This window comes from Podarcis pityusensis, assembly GCF_964106645.2.
Source record: "Podarcis pityusensis genome assembly, chromosome: 7".
NCBI classification, from domain to species: domain Eukaryota; kingdom Metazoa; phylum Chordata; class Lepidosauria; order Squamata; family Lacertidae; genus Podarcis; species Podarcis pityusensis.
Window position 1 is genome coordinate 27,892,971 of NC_138031.1, and position 27,415 is coordinate 27,920,385.

The following is a 27,415-nucleotide window of genomic DNA, read 5'->3' on the forward strand; positions in this document are numbered from 1 at the left end:
GTACAGTTGTGGTCTAATTTGAAACAAAGATCATTGTCACGAGAGGCTATTCAGATACATGCATGGTCTGGGGTTGGGGGCTCACAGCATGTGGGTCTGCAACTATCTTTTTGCAAAAATGTAGACCTTTGATAACATCTCCAGACAACATTACTTTAGGAAAATTTACATTAAAAAATACTGTACAGCCCCCACCCCCAATAACATATGTTCACTGGGTGGCTCATAAGAAATAATTGTGCCAAGAGCTTTATCTTTTGAACGGAGGTTGTATGCTATTTTGATGGTGTTTATTTCACTTATTTGGTTGCTTGGCAACCATTCACACCACACTGCTGCTTATTGTCATTCGTTGTAAGCATATTTTAACATACTGGTGATGGTATTTAAGGATTCCCATCTTCAAAGAATTCACATTTAGCATTAATGCTAGTAGTAACATTTAGAACTGCTACTTCACTAATTATGTAGTAATGATTTCTGTGTTTACGCCAAATCATTTCTTTGTTTGTTTCCAGACCTTGGCTGAGTTTTAGTGATGGATAATATGACAGGTGTATGTATACCTTAAGACTTAATTTCTTCATCCATATAGTCAAGTATTCCTCCAAGCATTGGGGAAGAGCTTTGGCTCAGAGTTGGAGCTCAGTCTTTATGTACAGAAAGTCCCAAGTTAAATCCCTAGCAACTCTATGTAGGGCTGGGATTGGCAAAAAACAAAAACGAAAAACACCATTTGTGAAGGGTCACTACCTGTCAGTATAGACAGTGCTGACCTAGATTGAACCCCAACAGTCTGACACAGCATAAGAGAGCTTCCTATGCAATCCAAAAACAGATGGGCCCTTCAAAGATTTGAAATCTTTTTTCATTCTCAAGGTTTCTGAGGGTTTCAGTGCAGAAGAGGCACTTGGCAAAATCTGCTTGCTGCCACTGCAAGTGAGACGAGTTTGGAACTGATTTTGACACGAGAATTACTGTTAAAGTACAAAATTGTTTCTTTCTTTTTAACTGCTACAGTAGTTGTGTCGCTGAACCACATGTTACCATTTGATTCCCACGAGAAGTCTGAACCATTGTGTTCTTGCTCAGGGGAAAAGGCAATGCTGGTTTTTCTAAAGGACTTGCTTGTGAGCTGTTTTCTAGCACGGATTTCATATATCTATCTGTAGATATATCTGATGGGTAGGTTGCTTTTGGTTTCTGGTCTGAAGCCATGTAGGAGGAGGAGGAAAGGGGGCATTCGTGAAGCGCCTGCAGTTCTGATATTGGTCTTGAAAGGAAATAAAGGTAAAAAAGCGAATAGGAAACTTAGTTCACTGCTGTTTCACACACAGCAAAAACCAAAGCCCTTCTGTAATTATTCATATCTACAGTGCACCCATTTCATGCTACATCAAATGGGAAGGTTCTCAGTAGGAATAGAAAATCTGTCAAATTTGGTTTCTCATTTTCCTTCAGTTCACATTTCTGGATTTGCTTTTTTAAAAAGTCATCATGACAATTCATCAGCATTTTTGTGTGAATTTGTCCTAATATACACATTTTGTATGCAGTTTTGCCCAATGTCTGTATTTTTGCAAAGCAATTATCTATAATATTATACACTTTGCCCTAGTATATGCATTTTGTAGACATTACTTAGTAGGAGAACAGTATTGCAATATTCAGAGAAAAGTGAATTCCAAAATATGGCTGTGTTTGGGTTTGTGCATTGCTTTAGATTAGAATGTTTGCCTTGAAAACTGAAGTGACTTTCTCATCCATCCCTAGCTCACAACACAACGCTATGAATATTTACTGAGAAGTGCTCAGTAGCTCTTACTCCCAGGAAAGTCTGCATAGGATTGCCGCTTCAGTTGTTTGAGCAAGATCTTTTCAATTGTACAGTTTTTGTCAGATCTAATTTTTAGGTACAAAATGAAAAACTGTTTGGTGTTCTTCATAGTTGAGAACCCCTCATTGGTTACTAGGCTCTGAAAAGAGCAGCCGTTGGAGGGTTGGAGAATACAGTAAGTCCACAACTTGTGCACATTTTAACTTGCACACATTGGGTTTTACACACTTGGCAAGGGAAAAAGTGAAAAATAAAAAAGGGGATGGAAAGGGAGGAGGTGTCGCAGAAAAAAAAGACTGTCACCATCCCACCCACCATTGCACCCAATGTTTGTTTTATTTGTTTATTGTTATACGGCCAACAGCCAGCATACTATTGCAGCCAATGTGTTTTGACTATAGGTAACTTTTGCCTTAGGTGCTATTCCTGGAACATAACCCTCACGTAAGTTGCAGCCTTACTGCATATCAAAAGGATTGTGGAATAGTTGAATGGTGCATCAGATGATGGGTTGGTCAGGTCAGTCCTGAGTAAAACCAAATCCATAGATCTATCCTGAATTGGCGGGCACGGTATTTTTGTGCCGTCTCAGCAGAGCCTAACTCTGAGTTCTTGAAGATGGGACTTTTGTTCTGCATGTTTCTGACTCATTCTTTGACTCTTTCCCATCTTCTTTCCATTCCATTTTGAAGGATGCTAAACCACTGATTCTAGATGACTTCCAGGGAAATCCAGCTTCTTTGGATTAAGTCTTCAGTATTTTTATACCAGTCTTCTCCCTTCATGCAGAAGCAACGTCTAATAATTTTTGGTAAAGGGGAGGGGGGATTCAGCAGCAGAAAGCACTTTCTATATTTCCTTTGATCTTCCTTTGAGTCCTTCATCAGTACAAGGAAGGTACTCGCTGGAGATTTGGGCTATTACGATGAAGCTTTTAAGGGGGACAATTGTAAGGTCTTAATTGCTTTGAGCTTCATTAGCAAAGTAGCAGCACCCACAATAAAACCAAGTAGATCTGTTTTCTGAATATTTTGACAAATGTTTCTCTACTGACTAATTAATAATTTTTTCAGTTGTAATAAGAACTAATAACTTTTTAGCTTGGGGACTATTTGAGACTCTTTTTAGAAGAGCAGAGGAACTGACAGAGCATCCGAGGTCTATTATACTTTAATACTGTACATAAAGATTCAGTTTAGTAGATTCCTGTCTCTTATATCCAGATTTTTCAGTCCCTGAAAACATGAAGTAGCAGGTCATAGGCATCACTGTAATAAGAAATGTGTTCTAGAAGCAGTGCAGGAAAGGCTGAAAGATGGAGAAGGCAGAGTCGAAAAGCAGTGTTGATCTAACTGGGGGAAATTCTTCTTGTCCTCACAGGTCATTAGCTGAGAGGCTATTCACAGAGAGGTCATCCGGCACAAACCTTCATGGAATAAAAGGCCATTTGTGTCAGTGGAGGTTGTGCAGGAGAATTTCTCGCTGGATTGCACCACTGACCTTTAAATGTAGAACTGAAGGCTCCCATTTAGCATGAGATTCTTTCTGACCATCTCATTAGAACACAGCCCTTCCTTGGTGTATCTCAACATGGATTGTGGTAATTGGGACCATAGCTGATGATCATCAGGTTTCTCAATTCTTCAATGGGTGCATAGTGGGTTACTCCCCTTGTTTAGGCTGTTCCAGGAATAGGATGTGGACTGTGGCAAGCAGAAACTGAATTTCCTTCCCTCATTCACATTCTGTTCCATTCTTCAGTCCCTACCGTTTCCCTCAGGCGTCCAATCTCCAGTTGACCTTTATAATGTATTCCCAACTTTTATTTTGGTGGGAGAGGGAGAGATGGCATGGAAGACAGAGACTTCATGCATTTGCTATTTCTAATATTAGCTACCTGTATCCAAAGCAGCTGGGTTTTTTTGCTTAAAAAACGGTGGTTGCAATGCTATATCCAGTTACACATTTATACAACTATTGTTTTCCCCAAGTGTGGTTATGTTTGGTGAGCTGGAATTCTGCTATATATCAGGAATAGTTTGGTATCCTATGTGAGTGTTTGGTTTCTAATAAATTGTCAGCATATTTGCCAGGATTATTTAGGATCAGTGTCAAGAAGGAGGCCCATTTATTTTATCTATTTCATTTATTAAAATATTTTAAACTGCCCAGTCGTAAAATATCACGGTGATGTACGGCAATGAACGCAGATAGAACTGAACATAAAACACCATAACATCAATACAAAATAATTGTAAAAATGTCAGGCTCATCTTCGGAAAATTAGGCCTGTTGGCATGAAAAGGTCTTCAAGACAAATCTGAAAGTTAGTAATGAGGATGCCTGTCAAATCTCTGCTAGAAGAGTTTTCCGTGGTATAGGACTGGTGACAGTGATGGCTGGTGTCCATTGGGACTAGTGGGGCAAAAGGCATGGAACCCAACAGCAGATGGAGTCAGAGACAAAGACAGATGGAGTCATCACATTCTACTTCTGCCCCCATCCTCCTTCCTGCTGAGCTCTACAAGGGCAAAACTGAGACTAAGGAGGAGGAGGAAACTGGCAGCCAGGGCCACTCCCTGGACTGGATGTAAGTAAGAAGGTAGGCAGATGGGGACTGGCTGAGGTCAGACTGAAGTTGGTGGGCAGTTCCCCATTTGCCCTGTTGGACCAACTTTCACTGACCAAGAACACCAAAGGCCCAGCTTCTAATTCAGGTCCGTTGTGCATCTGTAATTCAGGGGACGACTAATAGCACTCCTCAGGGTATACGGGCTCAGTCATTGTTTTTATTTTTTTCTTTCAACTGAAACAAGATGCCCTATGTACTTAAAGCCATTCAAGTTGCTAACAAACCGTGGAATGAATCCCAGGATATTAGAACCCTGATTGTGAAGAACAACTCTGGTTGAGGCAGCAGTATATAATTTTTGCTATTAGCCTGAAAAACAAATGCTGATTCTCTCTGCAATACTCATCACAGTTATCTAGAATTATTCTTCTTTGGCGATCACTCATAGCCGAGCAAGATTGTCTTCCATAAACATGGTTTTAACAATGAGTCCGTAAGTGGAGGCCAATTCTGGATCCACACTTCCTTCCACAGTGGGAACATTGGTGTCCGGGTGGGAGTTGATCACGGTATGGATTTGCCAAGCATGCCTTCCTCCTAGCACGTTTCTCCCTTGCGTCCTGAGTTCGAGTGTCTTCAAAGCTCATGACACCTTTGGTAAAGGCTGTTCTCCAACTGGAGCACTCACAGGCCAGTGTTTCCCAGTTGTCAATGTTTAGACTACTTTTTTAGATTTGCCTTGAGACAGTCTTTAAACCTCTTTTGTTGACCACCAGCAGTACATTTTCCATTTTTAAGTTCGGAATAGAGTAGTTGCTTTGGAAGACAATCATCAGGCATCCGCACAACATGACCAGTCCAACAAAGTTGATGTTGAGGAATCATTGCTTCAACATTGGTGATCTTTGCTTCTTCCAGTACACTGATATTAGTTAGCCTGTCTTCCCAAGTGATGTGTAAAATTTTTTGGAGACACTGTTGATGGAATCTTTTGAGGAGTTGGAGATGGCAATTATAAGTGGTCCATGTTTCACAAGCATATAGTAAGGTTGGTAGTACAATAGCTTTGTAAACAAACATTTTGGTTTCCCTGCGAATGTCCCAGTCCTCAAACACTCTGCACTACAGTTGGGAGAAAGCTGCACTTGCAGAGAAGAAGAAGAAGAAGAGTTTGGATTTGATATCCTGCTTTATCACTACCCGAAGGAGTCTCAAAGCGGCTAACATTCTCCTTTCCCTTCCTCCCCCACAACAAACACTCTGTGAGGTGAGTGGGGCTGAGAGACTTCAAAGAAGTGTGACTAGCCCAAGGTCACCCAGCAGCTGCAAGTGGAGGAGCGGAGATGCGAACCCGGTTCCCCAGATTACAAGTCTACCGCTCTTAACCACTACACCATACTGGCTCTCAGGCGATGCTGGATTTTGGCATCAGTGTTAGCCCTTGTAGAAAGATAACTGCCTAGGTAGGAGAAGTGATTGACATTTTCCAATGTTACGCCATTGAGTTGGATTTGTGGCACTACAGAGGGGTTATTTTGTACTTGTTGGTGCCGCACTTTGGTTTTTTGGATGTTGAGTGATAGTCATCACAGTTATCTGGAATTATGTCCCACTGAATGCAGTAGGACTTATTTCTGAGGAAACATGCTGAGGGTTGCACTGTATGGCAGTTTTCCCAGCTCTCTGATTGCAAAGTGACAAGCAGATTTCACTGGTGTGTCTACAGAAGCGCTGTACTTGATATACTTATCATAACACACTAAACCCTGATTTGGAGGTACACTTGGGATCTTAACCAGGGTAGAGGCAATAAGCCATGGTTAGCATTAAAACATTCAAAAAGGTTCTTTACTAAAGCTAATATACATACTTAAATGAAGGGATCCTTTTAGGCACAGTTATTAATTCCTGGCCACTCAATGACAGCCTCATCTCTGCTCCAGTCTGTTGTCTGCATCAAAATATTTTGCTTTGTTCTCCTTGTGCATTATTCCTGCTGCTATTAAAAGTTGCTGCTTTGAAAGGCCAAAGGGCTTCCTTTGAGTGCTGTTGCATGCTGTTTTTCAGAGGGCTGACTTTTAAAGACTACAATGGTATAATTTGCAAGACTTCTGGGGGTGGGGGGAAATTCAAAAGCTAAGCATCAACAAACTCAAAGCTTACCATCCTGTGGTGCATGCTAGTATTTGACACCACCATGGGAGGAGTAGAGGTTTGAGTCTGAAGAGCACTCTTTTCAACAGCCAGTAGAACAAGAATAGGTGTATGCTGCAGAGATGATGTGCTTTATTCTCTCATTGAGCACGCCAACAACTCCTTTGATTTCTATATATTTGCCCATAACTTAGGTCATCCAAAATCTAGGTACCTGGGGCATATTCAACCCTTAACATCTCAGCGTGGGGAATTGCCACATGATCCTTATGGGTAGGAACGATTGCAGCTGAGCTCTGGCTGAATTCCTTTGCATGTCATAACCTATGGCTTACCACACGTGATTGAATTACTCCTGTTTTGCTCTATTCCACTCTTCCCAGCTCATGCTTGTGGAAAACAAACTCTGATCCCTGGATTAACATTACATCTGAACCAGGATCATGGCTTGTTTTACTTCTGAATAGAATCATAGAATCATAGAATCATAGAGTTGGAAGAGACCACAAGGGCCATCGAGTCCAACCCCCTGCCAAGCAGGAAACACCATCAGACCACTCCTGACATATGGTTGTCAAGCCTCTGCTTAAAGACCTCCAAAGAAGGAGACTCCACCACACTCCTTGGCAGCAAATTCCACTGTCGAACAGCTCTTACTGTCAGGAAGTTCTTCCTAATGTTTAGGTGGAATCTTCTTTCTTGTAGTTTGGATCCATTGCTCCGTGTCCGCTTCTCTGGAGCAGCAGAAAACAACCTTTCTCCCTCCTCTATGTGACATCCTTTTATATATTTGAACATGGCTATCATATCACCCCTTAACCTCCTCTTCTCCAGGCTAAACATGCCCAGCTCCCTTAGCCGTTCCTCATAAGGCATCGTTTCCAGGCCTTTGACCATTTTGGTTGCCCTCCTCTGGACACGTTCCAGTTTGTCAGTGTCCTTCTTGAACTGTGGTGCCCAGAACTGGACACAGTACTCCAGGTGAGGTCTGACCAGAGCAGAATACAGTGGCACTATTACTTCCCTTGATCTAGATGCTGTACTCCTATTGATGCAGCCCAGAATTGCATTGGCTTTTTTAGCTGCCGCGTCACACTGTTGGCTCATGTCAAGTTTGTGGTCAACCAAGACTCCTAGATCCTTTTCACATGTACTGCTCTCAATAGCTATGATTTGTAGTCACAGTTTGTTCTTGGCTTACTGATCTTGCTTGATTGGAGCAAAATAAATCATGACCTCTGGTTTAGGCATAATACTAAGGCAGAGATTGTGGTTTATTTCCACCCCCAGCAGGAACTGGGAGGTGCAATAAAATAGCCCAGAAATAAAACCCAGTCAGGCCTGTTGCTTGACATTTATTAATGCCTTATTCTATCCTTGCAGGACTGTGTTTCTGTTTTGGTCAACCTTTTCCCTCCTGTAAACTTCATTCTAACCTTGTGTGAACAATTTTTGTCAGTCTCACACATCCTGTCTGACCTTGTAAAGGGAAATACGTTGTGTGGAAAAATATTCAACGGTCTTTTTGAAATCGAGATGAATGTTCAGTTTCTTTCTTGTTCATTAGATCAGTAATGTGCAAGAAATGTAAATATGCCTCTGAAGTCTGAATCTCTTCATGAACTTGCTTGGTCTTTTCTGCACTTGATAAGTGCTTTGCAATCAAGGGCATTTAAAAGTGTTTCTGATTTTCTTTTGTTATACTGAGGACAGAAGGGTTGGGGCTAAAATTTTATGCACCATCCTTTGTTCCCATTTGTAATTACATTCATTGCCTTTTTATTCCTAATGCTTCACTATACATCCTTATTTTCCTACTGCATTATTAAAAATCCTGAAAGATATGTGTAATGTGTCAGTGCTAATAACTAGCAAATAAAAACCCTTGTCTGAATTTTCAAGGCATACACAGCTGGGTATAAGCATATCTCTCTATTTCGGTTTCTCATTCTATCATTCTTAAATTCAGTTCTCCTCTATTCCACACCAATTTACCATGAAAATTCATCTGCATTTTGATCCAGATTTCTCCTAATAGACATATTTGTGTACAATTTTGCCTAATAACACATTTTTGCAAAACAGTTTCTTCTCAAAATAATGCAATTTTTAAATGTTGTTATAGCATGTTTATGAACCCTTTACTCCATTTTTGTAGTAGTATCTGGCTGGAAAAATGCATTGCAAAATTTGGAGAAATGTGAATTTCTAAGGATGGCTGTGTTTCAGTTCTTGCACTGTTTTGGAAAGTGACAATTAGGTGGGTTCATCTTGACATCCAAACTGAATAAAATTCCTCTCCTATCCTAATGCTCAGACTTCTGCCCACTCAAAGAGGCAATGTCCTGGTTCCCTTTCGCTGATACTATAGTGGTTTTCTATTTAACCTTTGCTTTCTTGGCCTTGTTCCAACTGCCCCAAATGTTTGCTCCTGGAAAGGAAAAGTAGAGGGAGAATTTTGAGTATGCAGACTTAAGGGGTCAGTAATGCCCCTTCAGAGTCTAGGTTTGGCCTACAGATGACCAGGTAGTGCTCTTTGTTCCTGCACTATCATTGACTACAACTCGCGAGGATGGTTTAATGAAAACTCATGCTGCTGAAATAATGGTGTTTTAAGTGAGGTTGTCTTTCCCCATTTCGAGAAATAAGGGTCTGACATGATTTTGCTTGAGAGAAAAATGGTTTGAACAGAACCATCTTCTGCCAGTAATAACCATGTAGTGCCTTATATTTTATTTATGTTTACTTACATTTCTGTCTTGCTTTCAGACTGAAAGTCTTAATAGGGCCATTGGAACATCCTCCATTGAGGGCCAAGCTTGAAGTGATGCTGGAGATCAGTGAGCACTATCATAGTGGGCTTTTTAAAAAAGAGTTAATAATCTATTCCACCCCTCCCCAAGATGAGATCAGGATCTTTGTGATGGGGGAATGATCACTTTCTGCACAACCTTATGCATATCTACCCAGTGCAACTCTATGCATATCTACCCACTGCATTTATTGCTGCTTACTCCTAGGTAAGTTCATATAGCACAGCAGCCTTACTCCCTTACTCCAGCTACTTAACTTTTTCAAATCTACCCTCAAAAGCTGCAAACAGCAGCTTTGGAGGAATTTTTAAAGACAGATTTTGTATCAGTTGAGTTTGTTGATGCTTCCATTTCTTTTGGCAAACTTTAGTGCTGGAGGTATAACGTTCTGTGTCAATGACACTAAAACAATAAAGAGAAAAACTTCAGTTGGCTGCCCTGTTTCAAGATTCTCCTGAGCGCTGCTTCCCAAGAATAAATATTATATGTGAGAATACCTTTTTCATAGGAGTTGTGTGACTCTGATCCTGTAGGCTCTTATTATCAAACACACATATATGCTTTGCCACGGACATTGAGGGTTCCCCATTGCATATACCCTTTTTAACACCTGCTAAGAACTCTTACGGTTAGACAAGCCAACCAGACGTAAATATTAATACTGCTGGTTTTTTTACACTGAATTTTTCAAAACTTATTTTAAACTTTGGTAATTTTGAAGAGCTTAGGAATTTGGAGAAAGCTTCTGATTAGAAGGCGTTACAGTCATGATTATGACAACACTTAGCATTTATAGAGAACTTGCTGATTTGTTTATTTTCACAGTGTTTTGTAAAATGCTGTAAATCTTACCATGAGGTAATTCAGTGTATTATTTCTATTATTGATCATGGGGAGGGATGTGAGGCTAAATGCCTTACCTAAAGCCTTTTTTGGGAATGCCAGCAATTGATTTATTAGAAGCGGCAATGGGATAAGGACAAATGGACGATCTTAGACAAAAGAGCTTTCCAGCCCAGGAGTCCAAATCTGGGGATGGATGGACCCTTTCTTATACCATGGCTAAAGGAGAAGTTTGCGTATCATGCAAAGCTAGAAGGGTTTTGTCAATGCCACTGGCCAGCATTGACTGTTGGCATCAGATGTCATTATGTATGTACCATAGATACAGTAGGTAAAATGTAATAGTAGAGTGCAGAGAGCCAATTCTAATTTTCAGTGACTGAAAATAATTAAGAACTTGTGCTTAATAATAAGGCTGCAGGGAGATCCCATCTCTGTGCAGCGGTCAGTGCATTTGTACCAAAGGTCCCAGCTTCTGTCATCTGCTTACTAGTGCTATAGGGTAGTGTGATTGAAACTACTTATTAGCATCTCGAAAAAAAGTACAGAAATATTGGCTTAATTTCTTAAAGACAGCCGCTGCCTATATACTTGAGTTTTTCTTTATAAGGGCGGTAGAGGTTGTCAAGAGATGCCTAGAAAGCAATTTCATGTAAAGAAAATGATATCTCGCTTGAGGGGAAGAAAGACTGTAGGGTAAAAAGTTAAGTTGTAGTTTAATCAACCATGACTACTTCAGAAGAGGCATTTTTAGCAGTGCTGAAAAAGATATGAAGGGGAGGGGAACCCATTCTTCTATATGCTATCCATTCTTAACCTCTGGGGGAATAAAATGAAGGGCGAATGTACAAATTTCAGAAGATTTGCTGGTGCAATTTCCATTTTCAGTGGTGTAAATAATTTCTCCTCCTGGAAAGTAAAGCCCAAGTTTTAAATACCTGCAATAATATTAGTCTAATTAAAGTCACTTGGATGCATAGTATTGAAGATCTGATGGAGAGAAGTTTATCCATGATTACTTGCTTGCATGAAACCAAAAATTCATGTGCAGCTCAATGCTCAGTGTACTGTATTTACTGGGATGCAAGTCTGCTGTGTCCAGTGAGGTGCAATCTTATAGGCTTCCCAGAGTCCCAGTAAGGAGAAAAGGCAAGATAGAAATAAATACAAAAAGTAGTGCACATAGGCTGCAATCCTGTTATATATATGCTTGGTTGTAAGGTAATCCACTGGGCTGTGTAAATTTATCTCTTATGACCCAGATTATAATTAATACTAAGGCAGGAATTAGGTTGTAGAGTAATGCAGCCACTTTTCAGTCTTGGGTTTAATCAGGATTCTTCATTGAGTTTAGTAACATATCCAGCTTCATTGTAATGCATGTAGGTGACATTCACCTGGAATACTGAAAACAGTTGTCGTTGGCATCCGTCTGTCTAGGGAGACAATGGAGGAGTGCACTTTTGGGAGTGAAGTCAAATTGTTGGAAGTTGCAGCGTCTGCTGTGGCTGTAGAGACCAATACGAGAGTGACATGTTTTGTTGCAGCTGGGGCAGATGAAAGTGTCCAGTTGTGCTGCTACAAACGCACCATGGCGTTTCTTTTAGTAACCTTACAGGAAGCTGCCTTATACTGAGTCCATCTATTGGTCCATCTAGCTCAATATTGGTAGTGGCTGTCCAGGATTTCAGGCAAGAATCTTTCTGAGCCTTGTTAGGAATTGAATCTGAGATCTTTTGGCATGGAAAGCATGTATTCCACCACTGATCTTCCCCAGTGGTTTTGTGCTTTTTGTTTATTTACAGCTACATAGGTTGTGTTGCAGCCCAGTTGACTTCCCATTTTCTTCTCTGTCCCCTGCATGCACCCAACTCATCAAGTTTTTAAAAAATGAAAAGAAGAAGCCACCAGGCTAGGCAATTGGTGATTAAAACATGCAGCTACTTCCCTCAGGAAAGCTGAAAATCTATATGGAAGTTCCTGTAACATTTTCTTCCCTTTTGTTGTTCTTATTAGTGAAACTTGTGCCTAGTATTTAATCAGTACTAGGTATATTTATTTAGCTTAGGGATTTTAAATGCTTTCCCTGCTTTGCTGTCCTTTATGATGGTTTGATCCATTTTGTTCTGGAGGTCCCTGTGCCAAAAGGCCTTTCCCAAAGAGCCGTTAACAGTACAGTCCTATACGTGTCTAGTCAGAAATGAGCCCTGCTGAATTCAATGAAGTTTGCTCCCAAGTACAGTGGTACCTCGGGTTACATACGCTTCAGGTTACAGACGCTTCAGGTTACAGACTCTGCTAACCCAGAAATAGTACCTCAGATTAAGAACGTTTCCGAGCACAATTCAAAGTGTTGGTGCTGACCTTTAAAGCCCTAAACGGCCTTGGTCCAGTATATCTGAAGGAGCGTCTCCACCCCCATAGTTCTACCCGGACACTGAGGTCCAGCACCGAGGGCCTTCTGGCGGTTCCCGCACTGTGAGAAGCCAAGTTACAGGGAACCAGGCAGAGGGCCTTCTCGGTAGTCGTGCCCTCCCTGTGGAACGCCCTCCCCTCAGATGTCAAAGAGAACAACAACTACCAGAATTTTAGAAGACATCTGAAGGCAGCCCTGTTTAGGGAAGCTTTTAATGTTTGATGTATTACAGTATTTTAATTTTAATTTTTTTGGGAAGCCGCCCAGAGTGGCTGGGGAAGCCCAGCCAGATGGGCGGGGTATAAATAATAAATTCTTTTTATTATTATAACTTTGCTTCAGGATGAGAACAGAAATTGTGCTCCGGCGGTGTGGCGGCAGCGGGAGGCCCCATTAGCTAAAGTGGTGCTTCAGGTTAAGAACAGTTTCAGGTGAAGAACAGACCTCCGGAACAAATTAAGCTCTTAACCCGAGGTACCACTGTAAGTCAGGATGGCTGCCTAAGTCTTCCACAAAACAGTTCCAGTGTGGATACAAACAGTGCTTCACAAATTGTTTGGACTGGGTGCAAAGTCCTTGGAAAGGAAGCAGTGGAGACCCTGTTGCATATTGCACATCTCATTTAGATTAAAAGAAGAAGATCCATTCATCTTGGTAACCTGTATGGCTGTGCTATTATAGTCTGCGTGCCTCACGTTGTCAGGGCAGGATAGGAGGAGGCTGGTGCTTGCATGTCTCCATGGCGACCTTGGTGTTGGCCTGATGCCTGCAATCTGGCCTGTTCACAAAGCACCGTGCCCTGATGAATTATTTAGCTGCGCTGGAGAAAAATATAGCAACAGGCTCCCGCTGAGTGGCTGAGGAGAGCGGTAAGGTGACATCAGTAGCTTAGGCTGATGAGCCCAGGGGTTCGCAACAGCTAGCCAGCAGGATCAGTTTGCTTTTATGAAGGCTTTGCGTTTTTTTTCTTTTTCACTTTGGCCTAGGATCTTCTTATTTTGCCCGTGAGGAGAGGCAGAAGGAAACATTTTGTTCATTCAATGACTTGCCGGTCACTTTGGAGCCCGACAATTACCCTGCGACAATTTCAGTGTTTTTGTTTTGTTTTGTTCTGTTTTATCATTTTGTATGTTTCCATAGTTAGCAATTATACTAAGTGAAGATGGGAAGAATTCTGTGCATTGTAGAAATGGAGGCTGGACCGGTGGTAGACTGTCCTCACTCTTTTCTGTGTGCATTGGATATTTTATTGTTATGAAGCAACTGGGGATTTTGCTAGAGAGATTGTTGGGTGATGAAGGCTGAGTTGTATGTTATGTCAGTGGTGGGCTAGCTGCTTGCGGGGAGAGCACGCAAACAAAGCAGTTTGTCATTCCATGTTACAAACTGTAGTTACTGCGGGAGTAGAAATACTTAGAATCATAAAAATGTAGGGTTGGAAGGGACCACGAGGGCCATCTAGTCCAACCCCCTGCAATGCAGGAATCTTAATAGAATCATGGAGTTGGAAGGGGCCACGAGAGTCATCAAGTCCGATCCCTTGCAGCATTGCAGGAATCTTTTGCCCAACATGGAGCTCAAACCCATGATTCTCATGCTCTACCAACTGAGCTATCCCAGATAATTCCTGACAGATGGCCACCAAAGCTCTGTTTAAAAACCTTCAATGAAGGAGAGCCCACCACTTTATGAGGTACAGTGGTACCTCGGGTTAAGTACTTAATTCGTTCCGGAGGTCCGTACTTAACCTGAAACTGTTCTTAACCTGAAGCACCACTTTAGCTAATGGGGCCTCCTGCTGCCGCCGCGCCGCCGGAGCCCGATTTCTGTTCTCATCCTGAAGCAAAGTTCTTAACCTGAAGCACTATTTCTGGGTTAGTGGAGTCTGTAACCTGAAGCATATGTAACCAGAGGTACCACTTTAGTCCATTTTATTGTTGAACAGCTCTTGCCGCAACTCGTAAGGTCAGAATGCAATTTCTGTAAATGTACAAATAAATAAATGGTTTGGTCTGAATGAACTGCACCAGCATAAGACTCTCATGTTCCAGAAAAATAAGGTGTGTGGACGGGGGCTGTGTTTGCATGTGAGATGAGTTGGAGACCGTCTCACAGAAACAGCCTCCCATGTGGAATGACACCCACATGTTTCTGCTTTAAGCATCTGCCATCCTTGCGTCTGGCTTGAGTCCACAAAAGCTTGTGCTGTCCTTGAACCTGGGGAAGACAGAGGCACTGTGGATTGGTGATTCCCACGTCTAGGAACAAACATGGTACTGATTGAATGCTCCCATGATGGTGCCAAGATGCCTGCCCTCAATTACCAGAGCAGTTTTGCATTTTTGGTAGGTTTTGCTTTGTGAATAAATACACAAATGTTTGCAGAGCATTTTTTTGGGTAAAAGATGGACAACTCCCCTGAAGCATGGGGGAGGGCAAGACCGAACTGTTGTTCAGTTTTCTGCTGCAGAGTCAGGCTTGCACAGCAGCTGAAAAATTCACCGTGAAATCTACACATGCGTTTTGTGTGGCTTTGTGCCTGAGTTTTCATTGCGGAATTAATAATAATTTCAATACTTTTGCTTGAAAACCCACCAAAATATTAATAAACCTTTCCTTATACTGTATATGTTGCAATAATGGCAGCACTCCAAATATATCAGGTTGTCTCCCAGTTGAGCTGCGTTGGCCTTCCTCCAGGTGGACTACTCCAGATCCCAAATGATGCACAGGTCGCTGCCTGCAGCAAGAGTGGGCTGAGCTGGAATATATTTCACATTTGTGTTTTATTTTTTATATCCTTCCCTTCCTCTTAAAGGAGCCCAACATGCTTATTCCATTTTTTGAGGGGGTAGGAGACAAATATGCAATATTTAGCTGCCAGCCCTGCCACAATGCTACTTACTGTGATACTACTGTCAGCATCGCCCTAGAGCCAGTGCACCAACTGGACTCTTGCACCTCAACCCCGACTGGGCTAGGCGAGCTGGGTAGCACCGCCAGAGACCTCCTTCTCACAGGAAACGGTCACAGTGCTGTGGACTCACAGCTCAGAGCTGAGAGCACCGGATTCACTGTCTCAATAATACAGTCGTTGCGCAGCAGAGTTTTGCAGAGTCTTGCAGAGTATAAACCACTCGGAGAGCAGCTCTGTAAAATATCTTCCTTTTATTCTATAACTACAACTATGATACAAAACTATATACAGAGCTGAATATTCTAAGCATAAATCAATGCTACACTGAGAGCCTGCAGCTGCTCTAACAGCAATCTTATCTCTAGGATCTCTAACACTCTCACTCTCTCCGATACACTGACTGACTGACTCTCTCTCACACACACAGATATGTTGCTGGGCAGAATAAGTAGATAGGCAGGACACGCCTCCTTCTCTCTGGAGAGTCAGCAGAGACCATCAGGAGATCATCAGGAGATTCTTGGGTATGGGAGGGGTGAAATCTCCTCATCCTCCCCCATTTCATCCGACCATTTCAAGAATCTTTAACATAACTGCAATTTGCACATACACTCCAAAAGTTGTTCTCTGCTTACAACCTTGGTTAACATATCTGCAGGTATCTCTCTCCCGGCATATAAAACACTTTTACAATACCATTGAATAAGCAGCTTCTGGAAAAATCTTCACACACATTTCTTCCTTTCAAATACAAATTGACATTTCTAATTAGGCAGATTTGAACAAACCATTTTTCAGAACTCAAATACACGCTTTCCTTCAAATATCAGGTAAGGAAATAAATAAAGCGTTTTGTGCTACTACTCTCAGCACACTTCATGCTAGGTTTGAAAACCCCACCAGAGTTGCTCGTGACCGCAGTCTTTGCAAACTCTTCAGAAAACCTTTTCGGTGGTACACCCTTGGTTGTTCTCTCGGATCTGCGCAAAACTCTCTGATCCTCTTGTTCTGGTGCTTCCTCCTCTTTGGGAGAATGGGGAGCTAAAGTATATGAAGCTGCTAAGTCTGAGTCAGCATCAGACTCACCTGAGGCTTTTGGGCTCTGATAATCTGTGCCATCATCTGGAACTACATTGGCATCAGGATTATCATCACCAATAACACTTGCCTCCCTCTTAACTTTCTTTGCCCCTTTTGCACCATCATCACAAATGGGATGGCACTGAAAAACGCCAACTCTGTCCCATTGTGGATTGTCATCAATACTCCTGGTCAGCCTTATGGTTTTCGTGTCTGTGATCAGAACACGATAAGACCCTTTCTCATATCCTAGGAAAACACCATGTTCTCCACGCTTGCTCAGTTTGTCACCCTGCGAGGTGTGCACCCAAACCTCCGAACCAAAAATTTTAAAATGCTTTACACATGGCTTTCTTCCGTGAAGCATCTCATATGGGGTGCAATTTACACTAGACTGGTACCTCCTGTTATACACATGACAGAAAAACGAAAGAGCTTCAGCCCAAAAAGGATTGGGCAGCCCTGAATCATGTAACAGCGTTCTGATTCCTTGCTGCAGGGTCTGGTTTACTCTCTCACATAAACCATTCTGCCAGGGTGATCTGGGCGTGGCCGTCCTATGCTCAATGCCCTGTTCAGAAAGAAAACTCTCAAACTCTTCTGAACAAAACTCTCCACCCCTGTCTGTGAAAAGACAACGTACATTCTCATTATGTACATTTCTGAGCCATTTACAAAACTGGTGAAACTTGGTAAAGGCTTCAGCCTTTTTCTGCAGCATATAGACCCAAACATATTTCGAATAGGAGTCTATCAGAACCATGAAAAACCTTGAATTGCCTCTAGAGAGCGCTAGAGGCCCCACTAAGTCTGCATGAATGACTTCATATGGTTTCTTGGCCTCTCTCCCAGACTCTGTACCTTTGGGAGCTTGCCTTGCCTTACTCTCTGCACAAGAAACACATTTCATGTGGTAGGGACATTCTTTCAACTTCATACCCTGAACCATATCAGGCATTTTTGCCACAGCCTGGAAATTCAAATGACCATAAACGCGATGGTAATAATGAATACATTGGTCATGCAACTTCTCATTCTTATCTACAGTTAAATTGCAACACTTTTTCTCAGTAGCTTCTGCAGTGCCTGTACCTGAAACAAAAGGCAATTGGTACAATCCATTTACACATTTTGCATACAAAATGAGCTTGCCATCTCTAAGAATTTCACAGCGAGATTTAGCAAACACCACCTTAAACCCTTGACGATCAAGCTGGGAAACACTCAACAAATTGTCCTGAATATCAGGCGCATACAGGACATTCTTAATAGTTGCATTCAGGCTCTTTAAGAACACAGTTCCCTGAGCCATACTCGTGAGAACTGTCCCATCTGCTTGATGAATTTCTTTCTCTTGCTTCTCAAGCTGAACAAAGAGATTCTTATCTTTGGCCACGTGGTTTGAACAGCCAGAGTCGACCACGAAGAAACTCCGCCCACGTTGACTGGAACAGCGAGAGATCAAGGCCTTTGAAGTAGCAGGTGCTTGGGGATTTCTTCCTCCTCCCCCTCTGCCTCTGAAGTTTCCCTTCTTCTTTGAAGACTTCTTACACTGGAAACTCAAATGGCCTTGTGCTCCACACGAAAAGCACCGCTTCAATTTCAAAGCTTTAACAGCAGCAGTTTCACTTTCACTTTCCCCTGCTGAAGACTCAGGCACATTTTCAAGCATATTTTTAACAGCACAGTCCCGGCTTTCTCTAACAGCCTGTCTGCGATCCCACTCATTCAAGAGCACGCTAGACACATAATCTTCTGTTAGCCGGTCAGAAGGCATTGTGGAAATCTGGGCAGCCACTCCATCATAAGACTCATCTAGGCTATTGATCATCAGCATTGCAAACACAGCCTCTGAAATAGCCAGGTCTCGCTGAACAAGGTCCTGTCTGAGACGCTTTAATTGAGATAGATGGCTAGGCAAATCACCACCTTTCTCCAACTGCAGCCTGCACAGCTTCTTAAAGAAAATCACACTGGAACCAGCATTTTGTCTAAGATGCATATCTCTCAACTTATGCCAAACAGCTTGTGCAGTCTCTTGACCCTCTAAGTTCACCAGCAAGTGGTCTGAAACACTCAAAATAATTGTCCCTCGGGCTTTCATATCTGCAGCATGCCACTCAGCCCAATCATCATCATCCTTATCTGGAGGGTCATCTTCTATCGTGTGAAATAGCTTCTCCCTCTGTAAAAGCGCTTTCATCTTTACTTGCCAAACTGCATAGGTTTCAGGCGTGAGGAGAGGAAAGGACAGAGCCATCTGGCCAGAATGTGCACAGGCCATGTCTGCTATTACTTAGAGCAAGACACTTCCCTCGTGCAACACAGATAAAGCCTTGACTCCCTCAGCCACTCTCTCTCCCACCCAGAGCGCAATTAACAGGCAAACAGGGATGCTATCTTCTTCCTTTGGCAGTCAGCAACATACCTCCATAAATCAAGCAGCAGCAAGAGCAACAGCGGCAGCTTGAACACTCTGCTCCAAAACAGCTCTGCTTCTGGGCACCGCAAATCAGTCCAGCATGCAGCGTCCGTTCCACCGTCCGGCAATCAGCAACAGAAACCTCTGGCGACTGGGACGCCTGGGACGCCTGGGATGACTGGAACAACGCCAGGTCAGACGACTGGAACAACGACTGGGCCCATAACCGATGTCAGCATCGCCCTAGAGCCAGTGCACCAACTGGACTCTTGCACCTCAACCCCGACTGGGCTAGGCGAGCTGGGTAGCACCGCCAGAGACCTCCTTCTCACAGGAAACGGTCACAGTGCTGTGGACTCACAGCTCAGAGCTGAGAGCACCGGATTCACTGTCTCAATAATACAGTCGTTGCGCAGCAGAGTTTTGCAGAGTATAAACCACTCGGAGAGCAGCTCTGTAAAATATCTTCCTTTTATTCTATAACTACAACTATGATACAAAACTATATACAGAGCTGAATATTCTAAGCATAAATCAATGCTACACTGAGAGCCTGCAGCTGCTCTAACAGCAATCTTATCTCTAGGATCTCTAACACTCTCACTCTCTCCGATACACTGACTGACTGACTCTCTCTCACACACACAGATATGTTGCTGGGCAGAATAAGTAGATAGGCAGGACACGCCTCCTTCTCTCTGGAGAGTCAGCAGAGACCATCAGGAGATCATCAGGAGATTCTTGGGTATGGGAGGGGTGAAATCTCCTCAACTACTACCCAGTGCTGCTTGCCTGTTTTAAAGGAGCTGTCATATTTTTAGAACCTCAGTTGACCAGCTTCTGGGAATTTTGACTTCTTTCCATTTCAAAGTCTGGAAAAACGGTGTCTATCTGTTTTTGGGACACATCCCACTTGAAGCTAGCAGAACTACTTAATGTAGTGAGCACTCTAAATTTTAAAGTCTAAAAGATGGATAATAATAAGATACAGGACACTTACCTTGCTGGAGTGGAAATGAGTACTCAGGACTAAATGTGCAGAAAATAAGATGAGTGACTTTAAAACGCCCATTGGACACCTTTAAAATACAAATACTCTAGTAAGGAAGGCTGATACCACCAAGTTGCCGCATTTTCTCTGCCCACCCCCCTTTGTTCGGCTGATGTTCATAACCCAAATGGTTTGGACCAGGAACAGAAAGAAGTAATGAAATAGAATTTGTAAGGTTTATATATCTTTAGTTTTCAATTAAAGTTGAATGAGCTGTTTCTGTTAAGGCGCACAACACTCTTTTCTTTTACCACAGCAGACATATTTTGTGTTAGCTGTAGATTAAGTAAACACTTTTCAGCTTCAAAAATACTGATTATATTTCCTGTATAAAGGAAAGGAATAAACAATCCTACTCGGTGCACAAAAGCCTTTTGAGTGTGCTTTTGGCAGGAAGTTTTTGATTTAGAGCCATAGAGTCAGAGAGTTGTAGAACTGAAATGGACTCCGAGGGTCACCTAGTCCAAACCCTTGCAATGCAGGAATCTCAACTAAAGCATTCATGGCAGTCTCTGCTTATCAACCAATGAAGGAGAGTCCACAACTTGCTGAGGGACTGTTCCACTCTTACAGTCAAAAAGTTTGGAATATTGTAACTTGAAGCCATTGATTTGAGTGCTACCCTCCAGAGTAGGAGAAAACCAGCTTTCTCCATCTTTCATGTGACAGCCCTTTAGATATTTGAACCCCAATAACTCATGTGTCTATTTCAAACCAAGTTTTTCATTCTCAAAAACATTTTGTTGCTTGTGCTATAGTGCACAATGTATCTCCTTGCTATGAGTAGTGATTGCACAATTTGAAATACCCCTTTAAATGTAACTACTGTATTCAAAGGCAAATATAATGGTGGGTTCTCATCACTCAGTTGATTGCTTTATATGAAGGAGGTTCTGAACAGAAGCTTTTTGAAGCTTGGGAAGTTGTGGGCTGGCCTAGCAAACCAGTAAATTATTCTGCCAGTTCCACATCATCCTGGCCCAGTTAAAACAATGATCCCATAGCATCTTTGATATCTGTGTGAAAGGAGAGACAAAAGTCTCAAGGGTACAGAAGAAGATTCAGTGGCCCACCACATTTTGAAAATGTCTTCAGCATTGGTTCTCTCCTTTTCAACACCATGGTATCATGCAATGGAGGTCACTGCCCAAATTTATGCTTGTCTCAGAGATGGACCAATTTTGCACTCTTCCAGAACCTTCCATTTCCCCCCTCACTTACCAGCAGAATGGTTTGCTTCTAAAAAGGGGCTTCAGTTGTATGAAATGCTCCTTGATGAATAGTAAGTAGACTTTGAAAGTCATCCAACTGTCATTTATATTAACTAGGGAAGAAATTTAATCTGAATTTGACTCAGCAGGTAGCTTGCTAGTTAAAATAACTCACAACTCTGTGTAAGTGCCTGACTTCATACTAGAGATATCAGAGAATTCCAATGGAAATGGGAATTGCCAATTTTTGCTTATTCATCAAGGTCCAGAATGGAAATAAATACAGTGAATATAATTGGTATTCACTGTTGTTGTTGCTTTCAGTTTGCAAATGATACATAATTGATTATTTTTCCCCCATTTGCATTGTGTTTGTTTTGCATTCAAATGAATGGGCTGGAAAAATGAAATTTACATAAGGGACACTTGACTTGGAAAAGACTTTCGGACAAGTAACTTTCCCCATCCCAATAGCTGAGACAGTACAGAAAGCCATGAAAAGCCTGTGCTCAGTGTTTGCATCTGTTCTCATGCACTAAATGTGTGTCTCTTGCATTCTGTGTGTCCTTCTCAGACCTCTGATCACACAAAATCTTGCAGGCTGTAAATTGCCAATCCTTGCAAGCTGAGAGTTATTATACAGTCATGAAATTGGAAGAGATCCAGTGTGGGATATCCAGTCCCTGCTCCACCCTAAAGAGGATATCCTCTTTGAAAATCTTCAAGCGTATTCTGTAAACTCTCTAGGTGGTTTGGCCTAATGGCCTATTATCCTACTGCACTTCTGTTAAAAAGGGGGGGAAAGGAGAGGGGGGATAAATTGTATTTATTGTAAAAATGTGGTTTGAGTTCATTGATTTCTTCTAGCATGTTTTACATACAGTGAGTGTATATATTGTCCCTGTTCAGAAGAACCAGAATAAAATATTTTATGGTATGTTTATAATTTGCTTTGCTTACTCTATAACGGCTGGATTTCTGCTGTAGCTAATGAGGACGGAGCCTTGAATATTGTGACAATGTTGTATCTGGAGCAAAATGATGGTTTAGCTGACAATTCACAATGTGATAGCACGAGGAAGCTGAGTTGCTTCTTCTTTTAAAAAAATTCTTTTTAATTGATTTTCTTTTCTATAATTACAAACATGTCATATCAATAACATACATATTACACATCATCACCTCCTCCCTCCTGGACTTCCCTCAACTTCCATTTCTGATTTGTTGCCTCCTTATTATATACTGCTATTTTATACAATCCACTATATCATTCCTTCATCACATTAATTGTTCTTTATCAATAAAGATGTTAATGTTTATTTAAATGAAGCTGAGTTGCTTCTGAAGATTGTGGCCTGTCTAGACTAATAGGATTTCCCGCTCCCTCCAAGCCCTTTGAGGGTAGATGTGTTTTAGTTTGTTTTTAAAATAATTAAACATGGAACTTCGTTTGAGTGTTTGAAAAGCTTTATAGTCATTCTTTCAGCAACTCTTACCATAACCCTGTAAGGTAGGCCAGCCCTTTTATTTGAACATGACAGTTGAGTGGACTGCAGTAAGTTGTATGGCTGAAGTAAGGTATTTAGTACTCCACACCTCTTTAAAACGATATTCACTTCTGTAATTCCAGTAGTGAATGTGGTGTTTTCTTTTTGTCTGGTAAGTGACCAGACATTCTGGTAACTGCGAGTACTGTGTAATATATATTTTTCTGCAGGAATTATTTTTTCCTGTAAATTATACTGCATGGTCCACAGCTAAGCATACAAGGTCAGGCTTGACTTCAATTAATATCAACCTCTTTCACATATTCACTTTGTCTTTAATTATGTGACCACATACTGTTTCTCATATACAATACATTATATATCCCCCTTGAAACTTTATCCCTATGTTTTTAAAGCTTCCTTTTGCACTGTAATTCCTAAACTCATTTCTACAAATGTTAGGCAGTCAACCTATGAGATGCACCTCTTGGCTGACATGCTAGCATTAGGACAGCTCAGTTGGTAGAGCATTAGACTCTCAGCCTCTAGGTTGTGGGTTCAAGACCCACATTGGGTAAAATATTCTTGTATTGCAGGGGGTTGGAATAGATGATCTTTGTGGTCCCTTCCAACTCTACAGTTCTATGATTCTAGGCAAGGCAAGGGAAGCAGGTCTCTGAGATTTGCAAAGTAGTAGAATTGGAGGGTTTGGAATACAGTGGTACCTCTAGTTACGAACTTAATTCGTTCCGGAGGTCCGTTCTTAACCTGAAACTTTTCTTAACTAGAGGCGTGCTTCCGCTAATGGGGCCTCTTGCTGCCACTGCGCCGCCAGCACATGATTTCCGTTCTCATCCTGGGGCAAAGTTCTCAACTCAAGGTAACTCTTCCAGGTTAGCGGAGTTTGTAACCTGAAGCATTTGTAACCTGAGGCATTTGTAACTCAAGGTATCATTGTATAATTACAAGTGACATTCAAACTCAGATCATAACTAGTTTGGCACGGTTCCTACACTAGTTCTCCCAGCCACCATAGCTGCCCTCTTCTCTTTCCTGGTGAAAAAATACCTAGTGGCAATGAAAATGGCTATTGCTACGGTTTCATTAGGCCTTGCAGTATCCTTGGGAAAAACACTGAAACACTTTCTGGAATAGGTTCCGTAGCTTTCAAGGAAATGGGTGAATAGTCCAAAGTCAGAGAGTTGAGTGTATGCCTCTTTTCCTGAATAAACTTGCCTTTCTTACCCCTGTGTTTGCCTGTCTTCGACTATACAGCTGTAGGTTCCTATGCCCTACTAGTTCTCCCAGCAGAGTGCCCCAGTCCGTTAACTGATCTGTTGATTATCTTCAGAAAAAGTGTATGAATGTGAAAATAAGGGCCATGTGCTCTCTCCTCACACATCCTCCCCTATGATTATCAGTGGACCCATCCAATATTTTGAAATAATGGTCATGTATTTAAAGCACCAATTTAGAACAATGGAAATGAAGATAAAGACTTGGGCTAATTTACAATGAAATCGCCACCACTAAGTTAGTTCATCACTATTTCACAACAGCGGCATCAAATTCTAAACTGTTGTAATCCTTTATTTCTGGCTCATCATGCAATGTTAATATGAGTATGTGTGAATACTTTTCACCAGACTGAACAGTTCTCCTTGGCATTTATCCTGAAACTGGGGCCAGCGCTGGAATTTTACAATTTTTCTTTAAAACAAAATCTAACCAAACAGACGAAGGAAATATAAAATGCCATATATATATATATATATATATATATATATATATAGCGCAGTACATGACTTTCTGAAATGAACTCTCCATCTCTCTCTGTAACTACATGTCCTCCTGCTACCCTCAAAAGGGCCTTTTTGGTTGTTTCATAGAAAATTAAATAGCAGTCAAGTCATAGACAGTCAATTGACCTGATTCTAACCTTAGAAATACTCCAGTGCAGACATTGGAGTCTGTGCACAGCTTGTCATTTCACTTCTACTTTTGTAGAAATTCCAACTCCCAAACTCTTTACAACTTGGGTCCAAACACCTTTGGAGTCCTGATCCCAATTTTCAATGACTCATAGTGTCATACTGCTCCAATTAATGATTTCCATCACCACCTGTTTCACTGTCCTTGCATCCAAATGTACTTTGGGGCACTACGATTGGGGAAGGCTCCTGGTGATGTATCCATTAGGCCCCAGAGCAAGCGTATGTGGGATAGCTCAGTTGGTAGAGCTTGAGACTCTTAATCTCAGGGTTGTGGGTTCGAGCCCCATGTTGGGCAAAAAGATTCCTGCATTGCAGGAGGTTGGACCAGAAGACCCTTGAGATTCCGTCCAACTCTACAATTCAGTAATTATATAATGAATATTTTGGCAAGCTTGCCTTACAAACATGGCCAAAAGTTTTGTAATAGTGTGAAGCTCTTGAGACACTACATCCCACAAGTTGAACCGAACGCTTCTTGCAAATATGTGTCACAAAATTCTGACAGCCAATTTTGTTAGAAAAAAAGGTTCTTTGGAGCTAAGCAGCCACGGGGGTGCTGGACCTCTGTTTTTCTGCAGCAATTCTCCCTCCTCTCCAAACACCTTGGAGTTCAAAGGCCACCCTGAAATCATAAATCTGCCAAACGTGTGTTCATTATGATTATATATGCTGAAGCTCTAATTGTGTTCAACCCACCTTGAATGGACTGTGTGATGAACCTATGGCTGGTGAAAAATGAATGTTTTATGACTCAGAATGCCAGAGAACAGAAGGCCTTATTACATCAGATAAGTGTTGCTATGCACAGCAGATGTTATGCCACTACAGGATACAGAATCTATGGGGACAGTCTTCCATATGGTCTTGCGGCAAGATAAACCCTTGGTGGATGCTGCTTATGTGCAATATATTTTCCATTTTCCCAAACTGGGAATGCAGCTGTGGGATAGTAAGGCCTAATTAATCATTTATTGCAGATTTACAATTTATTGCCCAGAGATGCCTATCTCAGTTATTGATTTTGGTGATTCTACCCCCCACTCCATGTAGCTGTGCTATAATTGCATTTTTATGCAGCAATAAAAAACTAAAGCATATGTATTAGTGATAGGAAAGACCATTGTCTGTGGCTAAATGGTATCTGCTCATGAAAATGCAAGTGTCAACTGCATATGTTCAGAGTGTCACAGTACATTTTGTTTTCTGTATCTGGGTTCTCAAAAATATTGTGATAATAAAGGGCTGGAGAGTCTCATTATGCCTTCCTGGTTCACACACACACAGCTCCAGGAATTAACATTTCATGTTTATTCCTAAGAATGGAGTGCTATTCAGGGCTCTCCCCCCTTCCTTGCAGGTAGGAATAGACTACCTGATTCTCATTCTAGCTGTTTGTTCAGATCCCACCCTCTTAGGACATTAGTTAATGTGAAAATGGGATGGAATGGATTTGTGGATTGAAATGTGTAAAATTGGCATGGACCAGAAGTACAAGTTCCTCCCTAGCGCAAGATAGAATGAAGGATGATCTCTTCCTGAAATTAGCAGGTTGAGTTGAAACAGCGGGAGACTGAAACAGCTGATGAACAGTTGGTTAAGGATAATTGACCTGGCCAACCAAAGTTATGATCCAATTTAGATTTGGATTCAGCTTGTCTGCTTTTGTTGTTGTTCTGTGTTCTGGTAGTGCTATAGATCATTATACTGTTTTAAATGAGGAACAGGGTCTTGTCTGCAGTGGCTTCTAAGCTGGGCAGTTCTTTCCCTCTTGAGGTCAGGTTGGCATAGTTCTTCCCATTTGGAGGAGAGTAAATGCACCCTTATTTTGTTACGCCTTTTTTACCTGGCAATTTTGAAAATTTAATGGTATGCCCTTGTTTAACCTGCTGGGTTTTGTTTTTGTTTAAATTGTTGATTTGTGGTTTAAATTGTTGTTTTGACTGATATTATTTTGAGTTTCTTTTTGGTTAGGAATGTTATGACGGAAGATTAGTATACAGATATTGCAAATAGTGGAGGAAATGGCTCAAACACAAGAAAATAGGGAGATATAATTTTCTACAAGAGGAAAACCAAAAGTTTTATGGTGTGGTTATAGTAAGAAAATAATCATCCCCTTCTATCTTTTCTTATGTGGTAGGGCGTAAGCCATGGCTCACATTTTCAGACTGAGAAAGTTTTCGCTAAATAAATAAATAAATGATTATGTGAATCTCATTATTGTTTACAACCGTCTGCTTATGCAGCTACAGTGTATTGTTTTCGTGTGGTATGGCTGTGATCCAAAGTCAAATAGGGCTCCAGTGCAGCTGTGTGAGTACTGCTCTTCAGTGTCAGAAAATGCTTCATGGGCAAAATGTCTGGATCGTTCCCCAATACTGGAAAAAATGGGAAAGTGCTTGCACAGAACTTAGAGTAGGGGTCAGCAAACTTTTTCAGCAGGGGGCCAGTCCACTGTCCCTCAGACCTTGTGGGGGGCCAGACTATATTTTGAAATAAAAAATAAAAATGAACGAATTCCTATGCCCCACAAATAACCCAGAGATGCATTTTAAATAAAAACACACATTCTACTCATGTAAAAACACCAGGCAGGCTCCACAAATAACCCAGAAATG

At 41.6% G+C, this 27,415-nt stretch overlaps 2 protein-coding genes across 9 annotated transcripts in view; one reads left to right on the forward strand and one right to left on the reverse strand.

Annotated features, from left to right (window-relative positions):
- Positions 1 to 25,532, reverse strand: part of LOC308481342 (uncharacterized protein) — a 97,089-nt gene extending 71,557 nt beyond the window's left edge. For 4 of the 6 annotated variants that reach the window (XR_013988566.1, XM_081013679.1, XM_081013677.1 and 1 more), the window contains exons 1-3: positions 25,494 to 25,532; positions 20,055 to 20,133; positions 14,781 to 14,852 (exon numbers count right to left, since the gene is read on the reverse strand). Coding sequence is in view for 5 of the 6 variants with exons in the window: in XM_081013679.1 (XP_080869805.1) it covers positions 14,781 to 14,852; positions 20,055 to 20,126 (144 nt within the window). In the remaining variant the exon portion in view is untranslated. Of the gene's footprint in view, positions 1 to 14,780; positions 14,853 to 20,054; positions 20,134 to 22,276; positions 22,431 to 25,493 lie in introns of those variants that run through there. The other 2 variants (XM_081013678.1, XM_081013680.1) reach the window with 2 other exon arrangements.
- MMP16 (matrix metallopeptidase 16) overlaps positions 1 to 27,415 on the forward strand; it is a 188,700-nt gene that overhangs the window by 17,559 nt on the left and 143,726 nt on the right. Inside the window, exons 1-2 of one of the 3 annotated variants that reach the window (XM_081013435.1) lie at positions 4,394 to 4,427; positions 9,333 to 9,583. The exons of the other annotated variants lie outside the window; for them this stretch is intronic. The gene's annotated coding sequence lies outside the window, so the exon portion shown is untranslated. Of the gene's footprint in view, positions 1 to 4,393; positions 4,428 to 9,332; positions 9,584 to 27,415 lie in introns of those variants that run through there. 3 annotated transcript variants of the gene reach the window in all.